This window comes from Trichomycterus rosablanca, chromosome 26, assembly GCF_030014385.1.
Source record: "Trichomycterus rosablanca isolate fTriRos1 chromosome 26, fTriRos1.hap1, whole genome shotgun sequence".
In the NCBI taxonomy this organism is placed as follows: domain Eukaryota; kingdom Metazoa; phylum Chordata; class Actinopteri; order Siluriformes; family Trichomycteridae; genus Trichomycterus; species Trichomycterus rosablanca.
In genome coordinates, this window is record NC_086013.1 from 10863577 (window position 1) to 10886524 (window position 22948).

A 22948-nucleotide genomic window follows, 5' to 3' on the forward strand; every position below is an offset into this window, starting at 1 on the left:
AATTAGTACCAATCACACCCAACATCAGAGCTGTGAGGCTTTAAAAAGACTCCGAGATGCAAGACAGATAACCAAATTTATGTTCTTTTAAATATAAAGTCTAAGTTATATAGGCATAACGCATCTAAAGAAAGAGATCAAATCAGAGCTAAACGGCGGAGTGATATTTTTCTGAGTTATTAGGCAAAGCAAACGACGGTCTTTTAGTTACATAACATCCATTTTTATCAAAACATCTGAATAATCCTGTTCTTTCTACTTTTCGTTCGTAGAACAATGTTTATTCCAATACACTGTAGGCTATATGCATTAACAAACGTTTTATTTATATAAATAGGGCCGTGGAAGCTCAGTGGTTAGGGCACTAGCCTGGTCATCTGAAGGTAACTGGCTCAATCACCACCACAGTCACTGCTAGGCCCCTGAGGAAAGCCCTTAACCCTCAGTTGCTTGCATTGTATTCATTAACAAGTACAAGACACTTTGGATAGGCACGTCTGCTAAATGCTGTAAACAAAAATGTCAATTTATTACACATGTACTTTATCTTTAATTCCTCTTCAGCTTGCACCACCCCATGCTGGCCGAAGAAAGCCACAAACTTACCGAACAGTCCAACTTTTGTGCAGTTACCAGCCACTTCTTTACACCAGGCAGCAGAGGATTTTCACAGAGAGACAGAATGCCCTTATGAGTACCTCCACTAATCATGTTGGTTCTCCACAAGACATTTAAGAGCTTAAAAGTTCAAATGAATTTGAACAGATCAAACTTCCCACATACATATTTTAAAATTCAATTTTAAAAAGAGTAGAACTAAAACAAATTATTTAAATTATTTAAAAATGATGCATAACTGGGCAGTTACATTGCAGATCACATTTATTAGCTATAAGCTAAGGAAGTTATTAGTTTGTTTGGTTTATTGGTTTATTAGTTGTTGGACCCATTATTCTAAAACGTGTGCAATCTGCAGGCTAGCTTTCATTTACTTCTGCATAAAGTTACCCCATTAAAATCTTTAGGATGTTTTAGAATGGCTATTGGTAATCAATAAATAACTTTACATTAAAAGCAACATGATAATTATGTATTATTTTGCAGTTGTAGTTGTTGTATGTATACATTTATATATTCATTAAAAGGACTTAACTTCAAGAAACTATGATTTGGCAAAGATAATGTTTATTAATGTACATTTTCAGTTGTAAAATATATGATAGGCATTTTAAATTGTTACATGCCCATCAGTTTTTTCAAAAACATGGTTTCACTGGAACAGCCCAAATTTTTTTATTTTTAAACCATTCAGCACTTTTTTAAACAAATCTCATATGACTTTTACCTTTAGTCTTAGAAATACCTTGAAACTTACAGCATTCAATGCTACCTCTGTGTTTCCTTCACAATACAAAGGAAATCTCTAAATGTTATCAGTTGCAGCACTTGACCCTACCCCATACAACTGATCATCTCCCACTTCCCAACATTGTGATGAAACTCTGCCTGGAATACACACATCTTCTCTTTTCATCTCAGGAACTCAGTCCTTACCGTGCTGACAAACTGTCCCTATTACAACCCCAGTGCAATTAAGTGTGACAAATTCTAATGAACAAAGGTAGGCACACAAAATTCATACATATTTGAAAATCAGAGATAAACATATTAAAGACCTAGACAACATTTATATTTAGCAGTGTGACTTGAATGCGTGGCTTTCCAAAAGCAGTGGGGCATTTGCTGAATCATTGAGTTGAGAACTGCCCCATCTGCTGGCTATCTAGGTCTGTAATATGTGTATCTGTAATTTTAAATCTACCTGTATTTTACATTACAACATTTTATTCATTCAACTACCAACCCAATTTAGCAATGTGATCACTCAAATCTCTTGAGGTGGTTGTAAAGAGACTGCACATATGTAAACACACACATGGGGTCAGGGCTGGACCCCATTGCCATCATATCGTCCACCTCAATCAGACGAATGCACTCCGCTTTCTCTCTGAAAAGGATATATAAGGTTTTGTAAAATTTCAATCAAGGAGTTAGAATATTAGAAAATAATGATTATAAATAATAAATAACCAACCACCAGATAGTACCAGAATCCTGGTACACTGAGCTCTGTCATGAATTTCTCTTTAGTAACAATAACAATAATATAATGCTATACTAATTTTTTTGTAAAAATGCAGTTAAATCATGTGATTTGCTGTGATAAAGCTTGCAAGCATACATCAATCAGAAATAATGGTAATAATAACAATATTAAATGTAATAACAGCAAAAATAAGGACAGTGACATGGTCCTTGGGACCTGGGTTTGCTCCTTGCCTCCATTCACTATGTGTAGAGTCTTGCATGTTTTCACTATATTTGTGAGGGTTTACTCCAGCCGCCCTCCCTACCCCCTTAAATATGCCTGAGTAAATGTTGGTAATTAAGTAATACAATACATAGTCCAAAAACACCGACTTACTCAGCAGTGGTGAAGGCTAAATCGAGGTTGTGTTTGTGATGAGCAGGGTTCAACTTATCATAGTCAAACTCATTAGGGAAGAAGGAGTGGACCAGTGCACAGAAGGCCATTCCATCAGACCAGCTGGAGGAGAAGTTATGGATATCTATGTGCTGAGAAAGAAATAAAGCAATGTCAGAATAGAGTATTAGAATTCACTGCATATCTTTTACCATTTGCAAACCTGTTTAATTTAGCAACTTCCCCCATTACTTGTAGTCCTGGCTAAGTAAAAGTGGAAGCTTCTAGAACCAAACAACAGCTACATATTATAATTGCTAAGTGTTAAACCATGTAGCTTTTAAAAAGCATGGCCTTAAAAGTGCCCTGAAAGCAACATAAGCACATGCAAGAACATAGCAAGAATTGTATAAATGCTTCATTGTCTTGCAGACAATTAAGAGGGAAGAATGTTGATGCCAGAATGCTATATGCCCTAAACTTAATCAGTCTTAATCTTACCACTCTTCATCTTTGCCTTACTAATGCCTTTGGGTGAATAAAAGACAATCCCACACTGATGTTCTATAATTTACTGCAAAGCCATTCCACAGGAGTGGAAGCTTTCATACTGTAAAAACAAAGTGGGTATAAATGGATGCAATGTCTGGGTGTCCATATAGTTTTGGCTATGTAGCCACATTTGCCATAACTGGGATGAAATTATAAAGCTACATAGTCAAGTCAACTTAGAGAGAGCAACACTGTAAACATTTAACCACGTATACAATATGTCTTATATGGATTTTCATATCTGAAAAACACTTTCATACCTGGTAGCCTAAGGTTTTGGAGCGGCACCAATCTAGCAGAATGTGTTTAATGCCGCTGGCGCCAAAGCTCTGCGATCGTCTTAGTTTAGGCCTCAACTCCACACTATTACCTCTAAGAAAACAGAGTTTGTTACAAAGTGTTTCAGTTTTCCTGTTAGTTTCCGTATTTTAATTTATGAACACATTCGTAATAAGTGTGTGTTACACTATAAAGTGACCCAATATATACTATTCATATACACTGCATAATCAGCTATATCTGTTTACTATACTATTGCTGTTGTTACTATATCTGATCACTCTTGCACTTATGAAGTCAGTTAGTGTGCTCCTCCAAGCATATTAAGCTGACACTTATAAATTAAAAGGAAGCACAGGTGAGCTTTTACCAAGGTTGGCAGCTATTTAAAAGTACAAGAAGACAGACTCATCTAACAGGTACAAACTGGCTATGACTAAATATTGGTGTCTGTGAAACTAATACCAACTAGCCAATTAACTACAAATGCTCATTTTTGTGTCTATAGTATAGACATGTACAGTGTATCACAAAAGTGAGTACACCCCTCACATTTCTGCAAATATTTCATTATATCTTTTCATGGGACAACACTATAGAAATAAAACTTGTATATAACTTAGAGTAGTCAGTGTACAACTTGTATAGCAGTGTAGATTTACTGTCTTCTGAAAATAACTCAACACACAGCCATTAATGTCTAAATGGCTGGCAACATAAGTGAGTACACCCCACAGTGAACATGTCCAAATTGTGCCCAAAGTGTCAATATTTTGTGTGACCACCATTATTATCCAGCACTGCCTTAACCCTCCTGGGCATGGAATTCACCAGAGCTGCACAGGTTGCTACTGGAATCCTCTTCCACTCCTCCATGATGACATCACGGAGCTGGTGGATGTTAGACACCTTGAACTCCTCCACCTTCCACTTGAGGATGCGTCACAGGTGCTCAATTGGGTTTAGTCCATCACCTTTACCTTCAGCTTCCTCAGCAAGGCAGTTGTCATCTTGGAGGTTGTGTTTGGGGTCGTTATCCTGTTGGAAAACTGCCAGTTTTCGAAGGGAGGGGATCATGCTCTGTTTCAGAATGTCACAGTACATGTTGGAATTCATGTTTCCCTCAATGAACCGCAGCTCCCCAGTGCCAGCAACACTCATGCAGCCCAAGACCATGATGCTACCACCACCATGCTTGACTGTAGGCAAGATACAGTTGTCTTGGTACTTCTCACCAGGGCGCCGCCACACATGCTGGACACCATCTAAGCCAAACAAGTTTATCTTGGTCTCGTCAGACCACAGGGCATTCCAGTAATCCATGTTCATTGACTGCTTGTCTTCAGCAAACTGTTTACTGGCTTTCTTGTGCATCATCTTCCTTCTGGGATGACGACCATGCAGACCGAGTTGATGCAGTGTGCGGTGTATTGTCTGAGCACTGACAGGCTGACCTCCCACGTCTTCAACCTCTGCAGCAATGCTGGCAGCACTCATGTGTCTATTTTTTAAAGCCAACCTCTGGATATGACGCCGAACACGTGGACTCAACTTCTTTGGTCGACCCTGGCGAAGCCTGTTCCGAGTGGAACCTGTCCTGGAAAACCGCTGTATGACCTTGGCCACCATGCTGTAGCTCAGTTTCAGGGTGTTAGCAATCTTCTTATAGCCCAGGTCATCTTTGTGGAGAGCAACAATTATATTTCTCACATCCTCAGAGAGTTCTTTGCCATGAGGTGCCATGTTGAATATCCAGTGGCCAGTATGAGAGAATTGTACCCAAAACACCAAATTTAACAGCCCTGCTCCCCATTTACACCTGGGACCTTGACACATGACACCAGGGAGGGACAACGACACATTTGGGCACAATTTGGACACAATTTGGACATGTTCACTGTGGGGTGTACTCACTTATGTTGCCAGCTATTTAGACATTAATGGCTGTGTGTTGAGTTATTTTCAGAAGACAGTAAATCTACACTGCTATACAAGTTGTACACTGACTACTCTAAGTTATATCCAAGTTTCATGTCTATAGTGTTGTCTCATGAAAAGATATAATGAAATATTTGCATAAATGTGAGGGGTGTACTCACTTTTGTGATACACTGTATTACTGAAAATAAGACACTTATTCAACTTATTAACCTGCTCGTCTCACAATTCATCTTCTCATACAAGGTCTGCTTAATCTGGCAGCCCATATTCCTTGGCAATGTCTGTGAACTTGACATAAACCTCTTATTATCCACACTGTCAGACTTCTTCAAGCTGTAGATGAGTTTAAAACAAGTAAAACATTATGCATAAAAGATATACCTGTACTTAATAAAAATGCATTATCAAGGGTCACAGTTCTTACTTGTCATTGAGTGTTTTGAAGTCAGAGAAGGAAGATTGCTTAGTAAACGTAGTAGACTTGTCTAAGGAAAAAAGAAGCACACAGTGAATAAAACTAAAAGTGAGACAAACAGTGAGATGAGAAGCATTAATGTAAAATACATTAAGATTATTGATATCTATGATCAACTGTATGATGTTTTACCTGCAGAATTGGGTAAAGTTGCTGATGTCTTTTGACTAGAGGTCCATGGCTTCACTGCAGACACTAAAATAAAAAAGTCACAACAAAGTCAACCCTAAATCCAGAAAATTGAGGACATTTTGTAAAATACAATGAAAACAAGAATAATTTGTTAATTCTCTCAAACCAATATTTAACTGACGAAAGCACAAATAAATAACTTGGACATAACAAAAACGACATGAAATGTTTTGGCTGACCAACTTAATTGTATTGTATTGTATTGTAAATCAAAATAAAGCCGCTCAGGTGGTGCAGCAGTAAAACACGCTAGCACACCAGAGCCGGGCTTCTGAATCACATCATATTGAATCTCAGCTCTGCCATCTGGCTGGGCTGGGTGGCTATATGAACAAGGTTTGGCTGTTCATATGTTCATACAGGGTTAGGGAGCCGGAGAGGGACCTTATAACTGATGCAATTACGACCTCTGCTGGCTGGTTGATGGCGTCTGCACAGAGTAGAGGAATAATGCTGATCAGGGCTGGTGCAGGTGAAAAAAATGCACTCGGCTACTGCACACGTATCGGAGGGGACGTGTGTCAGTTCGCTCTCCTCAATCAGGGGCGGGGTTCAGCACCAGTAGAGAGGAAAATTGGACTCGCAAAAAATCGGGAGAAAATGCAAAAAATAAAATAAAATAAATATATAAAAATAAAAAGTGATGGGAAGATTAGACTAAAAAATTTAGATAATGTTCAATATTCAAATATTTAAAAGAGAATTGTCAATTCAAAGCATTATTGCAAATGATTTAGGTTTTCCCACCATCTACTTTCCATAATATTATAAAAAGATTCAGGAATCAAGGTGACATCCTGAGAAGGCCATGGGTTATTTCAGCAAGCTCTTTAATAAGGTGGCTTTGTAGACACATAGTGTGTGTTTGACTGGTCTGCCTACAGTCCAGATCTGTCTCATATTGAAAGTGGTTGGTGCAGCATGAAAAGAAAAATCAGAAAATTGCAGCCAAGCTGTATCAAAAATTAGGATCCTGAAACATTAAGATATGAAACATTGTAATATTGAGGGTATGTTTGACTCACCAGGTCTGCTAGGAGAGTCTGTGCTCGGTTTAGAAAGAGTGTCTGATGATGTCTGGCTGAAAAGTAAAGGATTAAAATGTGGGCTGGTATTAGTCTGACTTTGCATTAGGTTGGTCGACCGACTGAGGGACTTGGGGCTTCTTTGGATTTGGCTGTGTGTGCTGGATGACTGTGAGAGCGATAACGTATATTGACTGCGGACTGCTGACTTCACTTCTTGTGTCATTATGGAGCTTCCTGAATGAAACAAGGAATAGAAATGGTGGTCTTAGGTACATTCTGAAAGAAGAAACTTAGGTGACTGTGCAAATTGATACATATTTGTACTAAAGGTAAAAAAATGTTGCTCAGATGGTTCTGATTAACCGCATGTATCTATACTATGAAGGCTCAGGTTATTACGACTTTATTATGTGGGATTATCAAAGCAATATGAGACAGAAAAGCTGATAAATACCTGAACAGCCCCAAAACTAATCAAAGAATTGTACTAACATTTCAAAACAGTATTAAAAAATATATATAGAGCCGCTCAGGTATATTATAGTCAAATGTTCCACTTTTGTGAAGCTCACAATATATATATATATATATATATATATATATATATATACAGTATATATATATATATATATATACAGTGTATCACAAAAGTGAGTACACCCCTCACATTTCTGCAGATATTGAAGTATATCTTTTCATGGGACAACACTGACAAAATGACACTTTGACACAATGAAAAGTAGTCTGTGTGCAGCTTATATAACAGTGTAAATTTATTCTTCCCTCAAAATAACTCAATATACAGCCATTAATGTCTAAACCACCAGCAACAAAAGTGAGTACACCCCTTAGTGAAAGTTCCTGAAGTGTCAATATTTTGTGTGGCCACCATTATTTCCCAGAACTGCCTTAACTCTCCTGGGCATGGAGTTTATCAGAGCTTCACAGGTTGCCACTGGAATGCTTTTCCACTCCTCCATGACGACATCACGGAGCTGGCGGATATTCGAGACTTTGCGCTCCTCCACCTTCCGCTTGAGGATGCCCCAAAGATGTTCTATTGGGTTTAGGTCTGGAGACATGCTTGGCCAGTCCATCACCTTTACCCTCAGCCTCTTCAATAACGCAGTGGTCGTCTTAGAGGTGTGTTTGGGGTCATTATCATGCTGGAACACTGCCCTGCGACCCAGTTTCCGGAGGGAGGGGATCATGCTCTGCTTCAGTATTTCACAGTACATATTGGAGTTCATGTGTCCCTCAATGAAATGTAACTCCCCAACACCTGCTGCACTCATGCAGCCCCAGACCATGGCATTCCCACCACCATGCTTGACTGTAGGCATGACACACTTATCTTTGTACTCTTCACCTGATTGCCGCGACACATGCTTGAGACCATCTGAACCAAACAAATTAATCTTGGTCTCATCAGACCATAGGACATGGTTCCAGTAATCCATGTCCTTTGTTGACATGTCTTCAGCAAACTGTTTGCGGGCTTTCTTGTGTAGAGACTTCAGAAGAGGCTTCCTTCTGGGGTGACAGCCATGCAGACCAATTTGATGTAGTGTGCGGCGTATGGTCTGAGCACTGACAGGCTGACCCCCCACCTTTTCAATCTCTGCAGCAATGCTGACAGCACTCCTGCGCCTATCTTTCAAAGACAGCAGTTGGATGTGATGCTGAGCACGTGCACTCAGCTTCTTTGGACGACCAACGCGAGGTCTGTTCTGAGTGGACCCTGCTCTTTTAAAACGCTGGATGATCTTGGCCACTGTGCTGCAGCTCAGTTTCAGGGTGTTGGCAATCTTCTTGTAGCCTCGGTTATCTTCATGTAGCGCAACAATTCGTCTTTTAAGATCCTCAGAGAGTTCTTTGCCATGAGGTGCCATGTTGGAACTTTCAGTGACCAGTATGAGAGAGTGTGAGAGCTGTACTACTAAATTGAACACACCTGCTCCCTATGCACACCTGAGACCTAGTAACACTAACAAATCACATGACATTTTGGAGGGAAAATGACAAGCAGTGCTCAATTTGGACATTTAGGGGTGTAGTCTCTTAGGGGTGTACTCACTTTTGTTGCCGGTGGTTTAGACATTAATGGCTGTATATTGAGTTATTTTGAGGGAAGAATAAATTTACACTGTTATATAAGCTGCACACAGACTACTTTTCATTGTGTCAAAGTGTCATTTTGTCAGTGTTGTCCCATGAAAAGATATACTTAAATATCTGCAGAAATGTGAGGGGTGTACTCACTTTTGTGATACACTGTATATATATTGTGAGCTTCACAAAAGTGGAACATTTATTTAGCTCACAATATATATATATATATAATAATTATAATAATATATAATAATATATATATATATATATATATATATATATATTGTGAGCTTCACAAAAGTGGAACATTTGACTATCATTTATGTGCAAAAATGTCCATTAGTGGAATTATAAATGATCTACGACCAAATAAAAACATAAATTCTAACTCAGTAATATAAAAACAACAAGAAAGAATGTGTTACTCACCAGATTTAGTAGTAGGTTCAGTAATAGCTGAATATGAGTTAGTACTTAGTAATGGTTGGGCAAATACTTTTGACCTTAGTGGAGGTGAGGGGTTAGGTAGAGTAGAGCTTGGATTGTTAGATCTTCGGAAGGGTTTAGGGCTCATGCGAATCATAGCGGTGACAGGACCTTGTGGTGTCGCTGCGGTTGGGGATGATTTGTCGACAACTGGACGCACGTCCTGCGACACTGTGGAGTAGACGGACGAATATCCGGAATATTCTGACCACATGTGAAAAGAAACAAAGATAGACACATACATTTGTATCATTCTGTATGCAGACCCTGTGAAAAGAAGTATACAGTTATGACAATCAATTACATATATATATTATAATATATATAATATATTATATATGTATAACACCATGTATACATGACAGGGTCTGCAACAATGCTTAGGTAGGTGGTACATGTAACATCCACATGGATGGCAGGACCCAAGATTTTCCAGCAGAACATTGCCCAAAGCATTGCACTGCCTCCGCCGGCTTGCCTTCTTCCCATAGTGCATCCTGGTACCATGTGTTCCCCACCATCTACGTGATGTAAAAGAAAACATGATTCATTAGACCAGACCACCTTTTTCCATTGCTCCGTGGTCCAGTTCCGATGCTCACGTGCCCATTGTTGGCGCTTTCGGTGGTGGACAGGGGTCAGCATGGGCACCCTGACTGGTCTGCGGCTATGCAGCCCAATACGCAACAAACTGTGATGCACTGTGTATTCTGACACCTTTCTATCAGAACCAGCATTAACTTCTTCAGAAATTTGAGCTGCAGTATCTCGTCTGTTGGATCAGACCACACGGGCCAGCCTTCGCTCCCCACATGCATCAGTAAGCCTTGGCCGCCCATGACCTTGTCGCCGGTTTATCACTGTTCCTTCCTTGGACCACTTTTGATAGATACTGACCACTGCAGACTGGGAACACCCCACAAGAGCTGCAGTTTTGGAGATGCTCTGGCCCAGTCGTCTAGCCATCACAATTTGGCCCTCGTCAAACTCGCTCAAATCCTTACGCTTGTCCATTTTTCCTGCTTCTAACATCAGCTTTGAGGATAAAATGTTCACTTGCTGCCTAATATATCCCACCCACTAACAGGTGCCGTGATGAAGAGATAATCAGTGTTATTCATTTCACCTGTCAGTGGTCATAATGTTATGCTTAGTCGGTGTATGTATAACACGATATATAAAACACTATTAGTTTTGAAACAAGTAATTACAAGATATTCTCATGGTTTCCATCTTAGAGGTGTATCAGGTACGTTTGACACTATAATCGCAATATAATTCAACGACAAATTTGTAATAATTTAGTAAAAAATGTTAGAGTGATGCCAAAATGTCACTCCTAAACTATTTTGACCTATTTAAACAGCAATAGTATAAAAAAAAAAAAAAAAAAAAAAAAAACAGAAAGCAGGATGGAATGGGAAAGCTCACCACTTCCAGAAGGTGATTCTGCTCGTCTAGCTACAGAACTCAAAGGACTTAGCTGAGGCTGTGAGTAGGCATGAGACACCCCCAGTGCCCTCACTCCCTGTGATCCTGGAGAGACATCTGATTAAAGGGAAACATATAATAGATCATTGACCGTCATTTAGAGTAAACCATTTCAGACTGCCTGATAGATGTCAGTAGTAGTCAAGTTAATTCATGAACCAGTACCTATATGTGATGATGTAGATGATAGCTCTGTGTTGTGACTGGCTGGTTTTCTTTGGGATCTAGGACTCATAAAAGTTACAGATCTTGTGTGAGCAGAGGTCACGTGCTGACTTTTTACTAATGACCCCACTTCCAAAGAGGAGCATCCAGAGTATTCTGAATAAGAACAATAAGTCATGTTAAAACAAAATTAGTATTTTGTAAGGACAATATTGTAACCTGATAACTGAGGTAAAATACATAATTACCACTTCCACACGGCGACTCGGCACGTCTGTTCAGAGAACAAACAGACAGCTGACGCCCTGAGAACCTGCTTGTAATTGATGTTTCCTCTTGCACTGGAGAGAACATATACCATATACATATATGATCATACAAAAATTCAACCAAATCTACAGTAGTAGGTAAAAGTTATGGAACAACCTTGGAATTACCTGGATTTCTGCCTTTATTATTAACAAAACATGACTAATCTTTACAATGTTTTTCAAATGATGTGTTATGTGAGACATTATTGAAGGATTGTAGATGCCCTGTAAAATGCATGTCAAGTTCAAGTCTCAGCTGTGCTGACTTATCGCAAGACCTGATAAAGGCTGGGACACTTGTCTCAGTGGCAACCATAAGATGACCTCTTAACAACCAGGGGCTTCATGGATAGACTCCATAGCACACATTTGACCTCTTGACCAAGAAGTATAAAAAGGGTCAACTGGAATAGAGTTCTGGCAGCCAGTTATATGGAGTGAATGATCAAAAATGGAATTGTTTGGTCACATGGATCAGTGATTTGTCTGGTGCAGGAAAGGTAAGGCTTATAACCAGCCAAACAACCCCACAGTCAAGCATTGAGGTGGGTCTGTGATAAACCATGTGACTGGCATCATGGATCAATAAAAATACCTAAGCATTTTGAAGAGGAATGTTATGCCATTTGGTGAAATTGACCCTTGGTGATAATTGGACTTTCAAGAAGACAATGGTCCCAAGCTCAATTCTAAGTCAACCAAAGCTTGGTTAAAGAATCAGTCCTGGAATATATTGGAGTGGACTTCTCAGTCTCAAGATTGAAATCCCATAGAAATCCCATCAAACCTCAATAAACTGGAAGCTTTAGCATGAGAAGACAGATCAAAGAAGCTTTTTAGCACTTACCGTGAATGCTTATAAGAGGCATAAGGAGTTTCCACCAAGTACTAAGGCTGGGGGGTTGAATTATAGTGCATACCTGAAATTAAAATAAAAACTAAAGTATTTATACGTACCATTGGCTGCAGTTGATGGTAAAGCAGGATCTTGTGTTTGGTTAAAAGCTGAGGTTACATCAGACTGGACAGGAAATGGGTTGTCTGTGGATGTTTCAATAACAGACTGGAAACTCCTGAGACTGGTGTCTGGATTTTGAGAAGGGTCAGTGTTTGCCAGTATTGGAGTCAGATGAGTTACTTGTGTCACAGAAGAGGCTGGAGAGTAAAGACTATATGAGTCAACATCTAAAAAGTGATAAAGTCAAAGCAGCATTTGTGAGATAAGGGACTTAGTTTGCTGTTTAAGGACATACAGCCAGTAATTGTGTTCCAACAAATGACATTATATTCGTACTATGTTTGTACTCAAATTTCCTTTGTGTTATGTCATGTTTTATTTTGTTTTATGGTCTAAATACATTTTGTATGACAGATTTGCAATAGCTTAATACTAAAATCTATGATAAAACAATATCATAAATACTTACAAGCTAGATGTCCTGGTGAAGGTGCAGCTAGTGGTTTCTTTGAGATGGTGAGGGACTCAGCAGTCGAGTTCTGGTTGGTTGAAGGAGACTGAACTAGGTTTAACTTAATTGGCTCAGTTTCAGAACTAGGGCTTGTGTGAACATCCAAATTTAATGTAGGTTTTCTTGTATAAGAGGCAAATCCTTTAACAGTTGACTCTTCCTCAGAATCGTTGCTGGTAGATGACATTTCTGTTTAGACAAAAAAGGTTTAATTTCTGACATTATTGTAGCCTCCTTCTAAAAAACTGTAAAATACTTTTCTTACCAATTCTGTGATGTGATCGGGTTGCAGATCTTGGTGAAGATTTAAACGCTGTTGAGCTTTGATTGGTTGATCTCAGGAGTTTGGGGCTCATAGGAAAGGTCATACTACTTACAGGCTGATGTGGAGTTTTGTCAGTAAGTGGTTCTACTTGCAGAATTGCTGGTCTGATTGTTTGACAATCTGCAGTTGCAAGTAAATAGACAAGTGGTCAGATCGCTGTACTGTTCACACTACTCAACCGTCTGCAAATTGGGGCAAAGATCATGAAGTGTAGGCATAAGCTAATAACACACAAACAATTGTAATTTTCATGTCTTTATTAAAAACATGGATTAATCATTAAACCTTAGTGATTGTGATTTTATTAATTTATTACAGTAATTTAAGTCTAAGGTAAAACTTAAATTTGAATGTTTGTCCACCAGAGGGTAGCATTCTTCAAGGCTATTAAAAACTGTAAACAACGACTGCTAAACTGTAAACAAACCCAGCTCAAGACAGGTATTTGTAGAAGTTGATGTATAAGTGAATAAAGGACCAGTAACACTGCTTGTGGTGGGTAGGTTTAAAGCATGGAATGCCATGCCTCCAGAAAAACTAGAGCAGGACTGCCAAGAATGCTAGTAGCTGCTGAAGACTCATTAGAGTTAATGGTTGGGATCTGTGCTCTATTAAGCAACAAAAGGGGGAACATCTTTATGGTATGTTTCAGGCTTCAATAAAGCACTTGCATACATTAATGTACACTGATTTTCACATTGGGTATCATAACTTTGAATCTAGAACTAGCTAACTAGAGACAGCATTGGTTATTTCTTGACAATGAAATAAACTAATCCTAATTTATAGTTTTAGATAAGCTTTGAAATTTGAATCTCAGTTGGAAGTCTGGACCATTTTAACATACAATTTATATTATTTCTAAACAATTCTGTTGTGTATTTATTTGTGCATTCTGTAATGGACTTACCTGCCATATATCTCGGCAGGAGAGCACGGATTACAGTATCATGCCCACCTGCCATGCCATGATGGACTCCTACCATGATATTCCTCTGTAAAATTCCCTAATAATTTTAAAAAATATATATTTTGTTTCTGCATTTTCTCCCTTTCTCCTAACTCTGATTGAGGAGAACGAGCTAACCCATGCCCCCTCTGACACGTAGGCAGCAGCCGTATGCATCTTGTCACCTACACTTGAGTGCATAAGCGGATCAGCACCGTGTACGGACACACCCTGATCAGCGCACTTTTTCCTCGTCTCTGTGCAGGCGCCATCAATCAGCCAGCAGAGGTCGTAGTTGCATCAGTTATGAGAGAGACCCTATCCAGCTTAATATCCCACAACTACATGACAACAGGCCAATTGTTGTTCATGTGGCCGTTCAGCCCAGCCTTCAGGCAGAGCTGAGACTTGATACGATGTATTCCAGATCCCAGCTCTGGTGTTCTTTACCATTTTTAAATGCAGTTCCTCAGCGATTACAAGCTAACATGTTAATCCATGTAGGGCCAATGATAGCTCGGTGGTTAAGGTACTGGACTAGTAAGCAGAAGGTTCCCGGTTCAAGCCCTGCCACCATCAAGTTGCCACTGTTGGGTCCCTAAGCAAGGCCCTTTATCCTCAATTGCTCATTGTGTAAGTCGCTTTGGATAAAAGCGTCTGCTAAATGCTGAAAATGTAAATGTAAATGTAATCAATATGTCCAATAAAGACACGAAAACACAATTGAGTTTGCCTATGATTAAGCCACTATGAGAAAAACTAATATTTCATCAAATGACTAACGGCCAGCAGGAAACAATGTGTGTTTTATTTACCATCCTTAAAGGAGGGCTTCAAGCCTTTTGCAGAACAGGTATCCAACGGAGCTGTGACACATACTGGAGCCACATGGTGGCTATTTACAGATGCACTGGATTCAGAAGATAGTTGATTGCAGGATGACGGCTTAGTTTCTGAAGGTGTAGATAGTGGTTGTACTTGAACAGAGCTTTGGTCTGTTGATGTGATATGTTTGGGGCCTTTGGGTACAGTGAAAGTGCTTACAGGCTGCTGACTATCTGTCCTGAAAACCACACTTGACTGAACATGGAGTGTTGATCTGAGGACTTGTGATGACAGTAAACGCTCTGTGAAAATGAACAGAAAATAAAACAGTATTACCAGTATTTAGAAGGACATTACAAACTTAAAGTCTGTGAGAAATTTACCTGTTCTGAAGGTGGATTCTGATGATTTGGTTATGCCATTGCCAGCCACTGATCTTGAGAAGGAAGCCTCATGGCGGTTCAGTACTGATTCATTAAATGTTCTTGAATGCTTTTCAAGTTCAGGCAGATCTTCATTTTGATTGGTTGATTGTGGAGCTGTAGTTTTAGTAATGGCTGGCTGTTGTTTGTCTATGGCTGTAGGACTTAATTCCAAATTGTTGGCCATAAATGCCACTTCTTGAGACTCCAAAGCATTTTCTGATGGAAAAAGTAGGAAATGTTACATGATACAGGTGAATAAGGTTCTGTAAGGATGACATTTCTGTACATGTGTTTGGTGAGACTTTTTCAGGTGCCAATTGATTGAACTCTTTGTCTGGTGTCTTAAAACTTGGGATTGGTGACCTCACTTGCTGGTGCTCTTATATAAAAGAAAGACCCACTGAAAATTATTAAAAGATCACAGAAACAAGACAAACAAATTCTAATAACACAAACAATTGTACTTCTAAGCTGTCCAGGCCTTGAGGCAGCAAAACAACCAAGATGCATTCTCTACTAACAGTTTGGGGCAGATGGAATGCCTTTATTTGTCATATATACAAGTGTAAAGGACAATGAAGTGCTTTCTTTCTGCATATACTACCTTGTTTGGAGGGTTTGGAGGGTCTCTGCCATGCAAAGTTGGGCCCTTGAATCCATGGCAGACCAGTTTTTGCTAATTCTTCAATTCCTTTGCACATAAATTTTCTCTCAACAAAAGGTAAAAGTAACAAGAGACTTACTGTTAATACGTTTAGTCAAACTAGCCCTACTTATATTAGCACAGAAAGGTCACCAGCTGTAGTTAACCATCCACTACAACCGGAGAACAGTGAACTTTGATTTGATCTTTATCTCTTGTTTATAAGTAGATTTACATGTTCTACCCATGTCCTTTGTTTGCGGCCCTGTGGTGTACTGGTGCCCAGTATGAGGCGTGTTTGTCTTATACCCAGAATTTCTGAATGAGACAGTGTTATTCGTGTTATTCATGTATGTCTAGTTGTTTCCAAACTCACCAGTTTCTAGGACAGAATCTGGGATTAAATCGCTTTCAATGATCTCCAGTACTACTTGGGTAGTCGGTGTGGATGGCTTGGCATGGCTGTCCTCTGTAGTGACCTGTGATTTTGCCTTTTGACCTGCCAGATCTCTTGCTCTGCTCATAGCTGTTAAAGGACAATGTCTTGCAGTCATGGCTGTAGACATTACATCAACTGATGACATTACTTCCTGTGAGTATCCTAAATATCCAAGGTTTTCTAGAGTGGTATAAATACAACAAATTAAAACAACATTCTCAATCCAAAGCTCAGGATAAATAACACTTTACAGGATAGCTATTAAATGGCCCAAATGTACTGCTACAAGTATAACAATGGAAACAGGTTTAAGGGCTTAACTTACAGTAAATGCTTTGTGTGACCATGTCATTTTAGAGCCAACAAATATTAGACCAGTTTTAAACAACAATAATCCTTTTATAGAAAAAGGTACAAAGTCAGTTTCTATACATGAAGTCTTTCAAAGACCCTTTTCTTGAGGAATGACTAAACATCTGATCACAAACCATTCAAGAAAATGTGAATTGAGCAAGTTACCCACCACTTCCTAAAGTAGACTCTGGACTAGGATCGGTGTCATGCGCTATTTGGAGTGATGACAAGGTCAGGGAGTCTTCACACTGGCTACTGACAAGTGGTACCACATCTAAATAATAAAATATTCATCAGTCATTAATCCTGGGTAAAAAAAACAGTAACTGTATTATGTCCATTTGACTCAGCATATTAAAGTGCACAGTGTTACCTTGCTCTTTCTCAGCTTTATTCTCCAGTCCAGCTGAAGACAAAAGATCAACCAGCTTTTCCTCTATCAGGTTCTCCTTCTCTTGGTTGATCAGCTTTAAGAAACAAATATCCATTGAATAGAGGCTTTTGTTCAGTGTACATACTGATAATAGATGTGCTGACAAGCTCAGAGACCCTCAGTTATGTGTCACTTTCATAGGATGCTACAACAGTATGTGGACACCCCTACTTATTAATAGGTTAATGTGTTTAGCCTTACCTATATATTAGTCATGACTGTTTCAACATGACTGTGCCACTGAGGACAAAGACATGATTTAATAAACTTGGGCTCTGTAAAGGTCACTGGAGTTCTTTCACACCATGACTCCAACTTCACTGAACACAATTTGTATAGTCATGATTGTCCAAAATTGCCATAAACTCTCACAAAGATACTCTGAAATCTTGTAGAAAGCCTCACCAGGAAAGCAAAGGCAATTAAAGTTGCACAGGAGGTAGGGTTAGGTTCATATTGATGCCCATGGTTTTGAAATGAAATGTTTAAGAAGCTTATGGACAGGTGTCTACATATTCTGGTCAATAGACTGTACTTATAAACCAAGTCAGACGATTGTTTTTGTATTAGAATAGTTCCAGTGGGCGCCCAAATGGTGCAGCGGGATATTCCACTAGCACACCAGCGCCGAGATTCTGAACTCCTCGGTTTGAAACTCGGCATTGCCACCGGTCGGCTGGGCACCATCTAGCGGACCCTAGTGTTTGCTATGGCAGGATGACCGGACTATGTGGGTGGGGTCTTCAAACGCCGTGCAAGGACCCTGATTAGCAGATGGAGAGGCGCCTGTGCAGAAGCATGGGTGAATAAGAAAGGGTCCACCTTAGGACTGCGTGTGGGTCGGAGGAGGCGTGAGCAGGAAATATACCCTCCTCTAATGCAATCAGGGATCCCCAGCAGCGGAAGACAAACTAAATGATTTTATATAACAAAAATTGGATGAAAGATATTAAGCGTGTGAAAAAGTAATTGACCCATTTGTTACTCAATTTAATTTATAAGCAAATTTAACTAATTGAACAAAACCAATCCTGTACAATATAAATCTCACTCAGCTGGAACCCTACCAAAAAGGTCCGGCAGCCATTTTTAAGTTTGTACAGGAAAACCTAGACAAGCAGAGAGAAATGTTCACATTTTTATTTCTATTTTATTTATGCATTTTCTCCCAATTTTAGCATAGTCAGTTTGTCTTCCTCTGCTGGGGGAGTATATTGCTGCTCATGCCTCCTCTGACCCGCATGCAACCCTTAGCAGAACCCTTTTTCACCCATGCATTCTGCATGAGCACCTCTCTATCTGCTAATCAGGGTCCTTACACAGCGTTTGAAGACCCCACCCACATAGTCCGGTCATGCCACCCTAGCAGAAACGTGTCTGCTGCAGGCACTGCCAATTATGCCCGAGTTTTGAATCGAGGAGTTCAGAATCTCTGCGCTGGTGTGCTAGTGGAATATCCCGCTGCCGTTCACATTTAAATAGTGGAAAATAAATAAAATTTAAGTTATAAAGCGATCTGGTGTTCTGATGTAAACCCAATAGATGTACAGTATTTTGGCAAACCTAGTAGTATGTCTTAATTTAAAGAAAAGAGATTTTGCCAAGAAAAGTGGGTTAAAAGTACTAGTCAGTGATATGAAGACTAATATTAATTTATAAAAGTGTTTAGTTGCAGTTATTGCCACTAAAGCGTTTATAACCAACACGATTTCTAAACAGCAATGCTATTCATACAGCTCTAATAATTTCATTATAGGGCCAAATTTACAATTTACACTGAGTAGATGTATTCCCAACTAAGAACACTAGTTTGCAGTACTATTTTCAGAATAGCATTTGACCCGCTGGCATAAATACTGTACATGTGGGTGCCTGTTTATAGCGTGAGAAATATTTTACTTTGATTTATTATGGGCGAGTGAAGCCTTCCTAGGCGTATAAAATTATGCAAAGATTTAATCGGGTATTCGCAGGGCCTGACATTTGTTTGTGTGGGTGTGTGTGTGGTTAACAATAAGCTTATCATGCCCTTCATAAGAAGAAAGATAGATGAGATACAGCAACCCAGACTTGTAGAAGTTTCCGACTGGGTATGAGAAGCTTGGTGGAATGCTGTGCTATTAGTTTCAGAGAAAGCAGACACTGAACCATGTCTAAATCATGTTAACTACCAATCTGGGGTGACACACTGTGAGTGTAGGTGCATGCAAACTCTGGCTTGTTTGTTATGCATGTGGTTTATAGAGTATATGTACAGTAAATTCTGACAGTATTATCTCCAGTTACCAGTCATCTCATGTTCTAACTGCATTTTGAAGTTCTGCTGTGATAAAGCTTCCAAAAAGGAGTGTTCAATCAGCTGTATAAATAATAAGCATTATCAACATACACTGATCAGCCATAACATTAAAACCACCTCCTTGTTTCTACACTCACTGTCCATTTTATCAGCTCCACTTACCATATAGAAGCACTTTGTAGTTCTACAATTACTGACTGTAGTCCATCTGTTTCTCTACATACTTTTTAGCCTGGTTTCACCCTGTTCTTCAATGGTCAGGACCACCACAGAGCAGGTATTATTTAGGTGGTGGATCATTCTCAGCCCTGCAGTGACACTGACATGGTGGTGGTGTGTTAGTGTGTGTTGTGCTGGTATGAGTGGATCAGACACTGCTGGAGTTTTTAAATACCGTGTCCACTCTATAAGACACTCCTACCTAGTTGGTTCACCTTGTAGATCGCTCATCTATTGCTGCTGTTTGAGTTGGTCATCTTCTAGGCCTTCATCAGTGGTCACAGGATGCTGCCCACGGGGCGCTGTTGGCTGGATATTTTTGGTTAGTGGACTATTCTCAGTCCAGCAGTGACAGTGAGGTGTTTAAAAACTCCATCAGCAGTGCTGAAAGGGGGGGTAACACAAAGCATGTACAGAAACAGATGGACTACAGTCAGTAATTGCAGAACTAGAAAGTGCTACTATATGGTAAGTGGAGCTGATAAAATGGACAGTGAGTGTAGAAACAAGGAGGTGGTTTTAATGTTATGGCTGATCTGTGTATATTTATTCAATTCATACTAGAAATGCCTGGCAATTATTTAAAATGAAATAAATAAGAGATATAAGGAGTACAATATACATGCTCTTTAAAACTTTACATGATCATAACTGCATTGTGAACACTTAACAGTTACTTTTATCCACCCATTTGAAACACTTTGTGTCTTTGACACTTTAACTGTGGAGCTTTATGTATATTTAGTAAGCAATTTAGATTTTGGAAACATTAGAAGAAAACTGGAGTAACCCATAAGTACCTTGATGTTGGATTTGCCAGTCACCTTTCTGGTAGGAAGAAAACTACAGTTACCCCGCCAGTTACAGTTAATTTTTTAATTTAATTTCCGAAACGTGCACAGCCCTCCTTTTCTCGCCCATGCATTCTGCACACGCGTTTCTTCCGCCAATCAGGGTCCTTACACAGTGTATGAAGACCCACCCACCCACACATAGTCCAGCCCCCACCCTGCAGATACGGTGGCCAATTAGTATCTGCTGCAGGCACTGCCAATTACGCCCGCTAAATGGCACCCAGCTGACCGGTGGCAACACCGAGTTTCGAACCGAGGAGTTCAGAAACTCAGTGCTGGTGTGCTAGCGAAATATCCCATTGCGTCACCTGGAAGCCTATTTTGATCATTCTAATGATCATGTCGATTATAAGATAATCTTTAGGCAACCAAAGCAATTCAACATCAAAACATATGACTTACATTGGACGGATAACTGGCATCCATAATCACAGTGCTGGTCAGGGATGCAGCAGTGGAGCTGCTGGAGGAGGACGAGATGGAATCCACACACACAGACTCAGATTCAGTACCAGCTGAACCTGCAGGATCTTCTTCCACCGTTAGAGATGTAGTTTCAGGGCTGCCACTCTGAGCCGGGTTCTCTTGATCCTGAACTTGGCTGATCTGGCCACAAAAATCATGTTTCCCCGTCATCCCAGGAAGCGCCTCTACAAGTGCAGAAAGAGCCTCTAGCTTCTCCCTCAGCAGCTGATTCTCCTCTTGGAGCCTTGATACCATGGTCTCCAGAGGTTTCGCACCCTTACTTGCCTCCTCCAGGCGCTGCTCGACGTTATGCTTAAAGGTAGCCACGTCAACATGGATCTCGCGTACGACGAGGCGCAGAGCTCGTTCAAACTTGGCCAGCATGGGATTGTCGTTGTCATGTGGACCGCTTCTTTGTGCCATCTTACCCAGCTCCATTACTGTGTAAAGCAAGCCCAGGTGGGATCTGTGTGTATCTAAAGGGTGCCTGTGTTGTTCCTTGACCCGCCAGCGGGTATGTGAGTAGTGAGTACTTGGATCTTGCTCTTATGCTCTACTTGACTCCCGTCATGACCAGTAAGAAATGCAGGTCAGGTGACAGTGGAAGGAGGGGGAGGAGACAGAATGAGGGTAGAGAGGAGGCAAGTGGGGTGACAACTTGGTCTCCCATGTAGGGCAGCTAATTTTAGAGTGTATTTGCTACTTCTCAGCAGGGTGAAAAGAGACAGAATTAAATCTTATTTTAAAGGTACTGTGAGTGGACAGTTTAAGCAATAGTCAGTGTTCAGGTTCTTGTAAATTGACCAGTCCAAGCACAGTGACCAGTTTTTAGAAGCCCATCCTAACTACGGTGTTAATCCAGGTACTAAACTAAGCAATAAACACTTGCAGATTCAGCTGCCATTACTGTGCTTTTTGTTTTCACATGTTTATTTATAACTGAGGTTTAATAGAAATAAAATAATACAAAAATGTGGACAGGACCAAAGAGGCAAAGGGACCAATGTTTTTTGCAGCTGCATGGTAACCATGGTTTAAATTACCAGGGGGATGTGGGAGAATTGGAGGGGTCTGACCCTACTTAATACTTGGAAGCCACCACCAAAAAAGAGGCTGAACTGTAACTTCAGGCTAAACTAGCTGATGTTAGCATTCATCAATATGCAGTTGACACAAGCTAATGCGGTGCCTTCTCTGGCTTTCGCAACTACAACCTTAGGGTTGCCCCCACCCCCCACTGTTACTGTATAATTCACACTCTCTTTAACAGTATGAACAGCTACAGCAGGGGTGGGGAACCTCCGGCCCGTGGGCCGTATACGACCCCCCGCTCAATCAAATGTGGCCCACCATATGTTTCCTAGATTTTATTGTCTGGGCCTTATGCAATTAATTAAACTTTAGACGAGACAACAGACATAACAAATACCAGTTGCGTGTTGCCACGACGTCATTGCCCCCAGATATTCCACAGTTGGTCAAGACCAAACATTCACAACTGTCACATTGAAATTATGATAAGGTTAGTCTGAGATCAAATATAAACACTACATACCATCAGCATCATGTATTTATAAAGCCTATATTATTTGGCTGCATGTTGCGTTATTGTAGTCGGTGGCCGTGACCAGATATGTAATTATTAATCTGGCCCTCAGTGGGTAAAAGGTTCCCCACCCCTGAGCTACAGTAACATGCTAACAGTATGAAATCTGCTGACATGTTAAAGTTG

General features: G+C 40.1%; 1 protein-coding gene across 3 annotated transcripts; it reads right to left on the minus strand.

Moving 5' to 3' along the window:
- Positions 1 to 1168: 1168 nt before the first annotated feature.
- Positions 1169 to 21872, minus strand: LOC134303560 (smoothelin-like). Of its 3 annotated transcripts, none has more exons than XM_062988997.1 (20): positions 21154 to 21866; positions 17320 to 17413; positions 17116 to 17220; positions 16530 to 16772; positions 15469 to 15726; positions 15076 to 15387; positions 13252 to 13431; positions 12945 to 13175; positions 12475 to 12672; positions 11455 to 11547; positions 11207 to 11362; positions 10982 to 11098; positions 9494 to 9754; positions 6950 to 7186; positions 5865 to 5927; positions 5682 to 5742; positions 5468 to 5590; positions 3298 to 3409; positions 2486 to 2637; positions 1169 to 2008 (listed from the first exon to the last, which is right to left on the minus strand). In XM_062988997.1, the coding sequence occupies exons 1-20, from the start codon at positions 21652 to 21654 to the stop codon at positions 1882 to 1884; spliced, it is 3624 nt and encodes a 1207-aa protein (XP_062845067.1). In that variant the 5' UTR covers positions 21655 to 21866; the 3' UTR covers positions 1169 to 1881. The 3 variants fall into 3 exon arrangements, with proteins under 3 accessions (XP_062845067.1, XP_062845070.1, XP_062845069.1); XM_062989000.1 differs by having other exon boundaries at positions 9662 to 9754; positions 21154 to 21865; XM_062988999.1 differs by lacking the exon at positions 5468 to 5590 and having other exon boundaries at positions 21154 to 21872.
- Positions 21873 to 22948: the final 1076 nt, after the last annotated feature.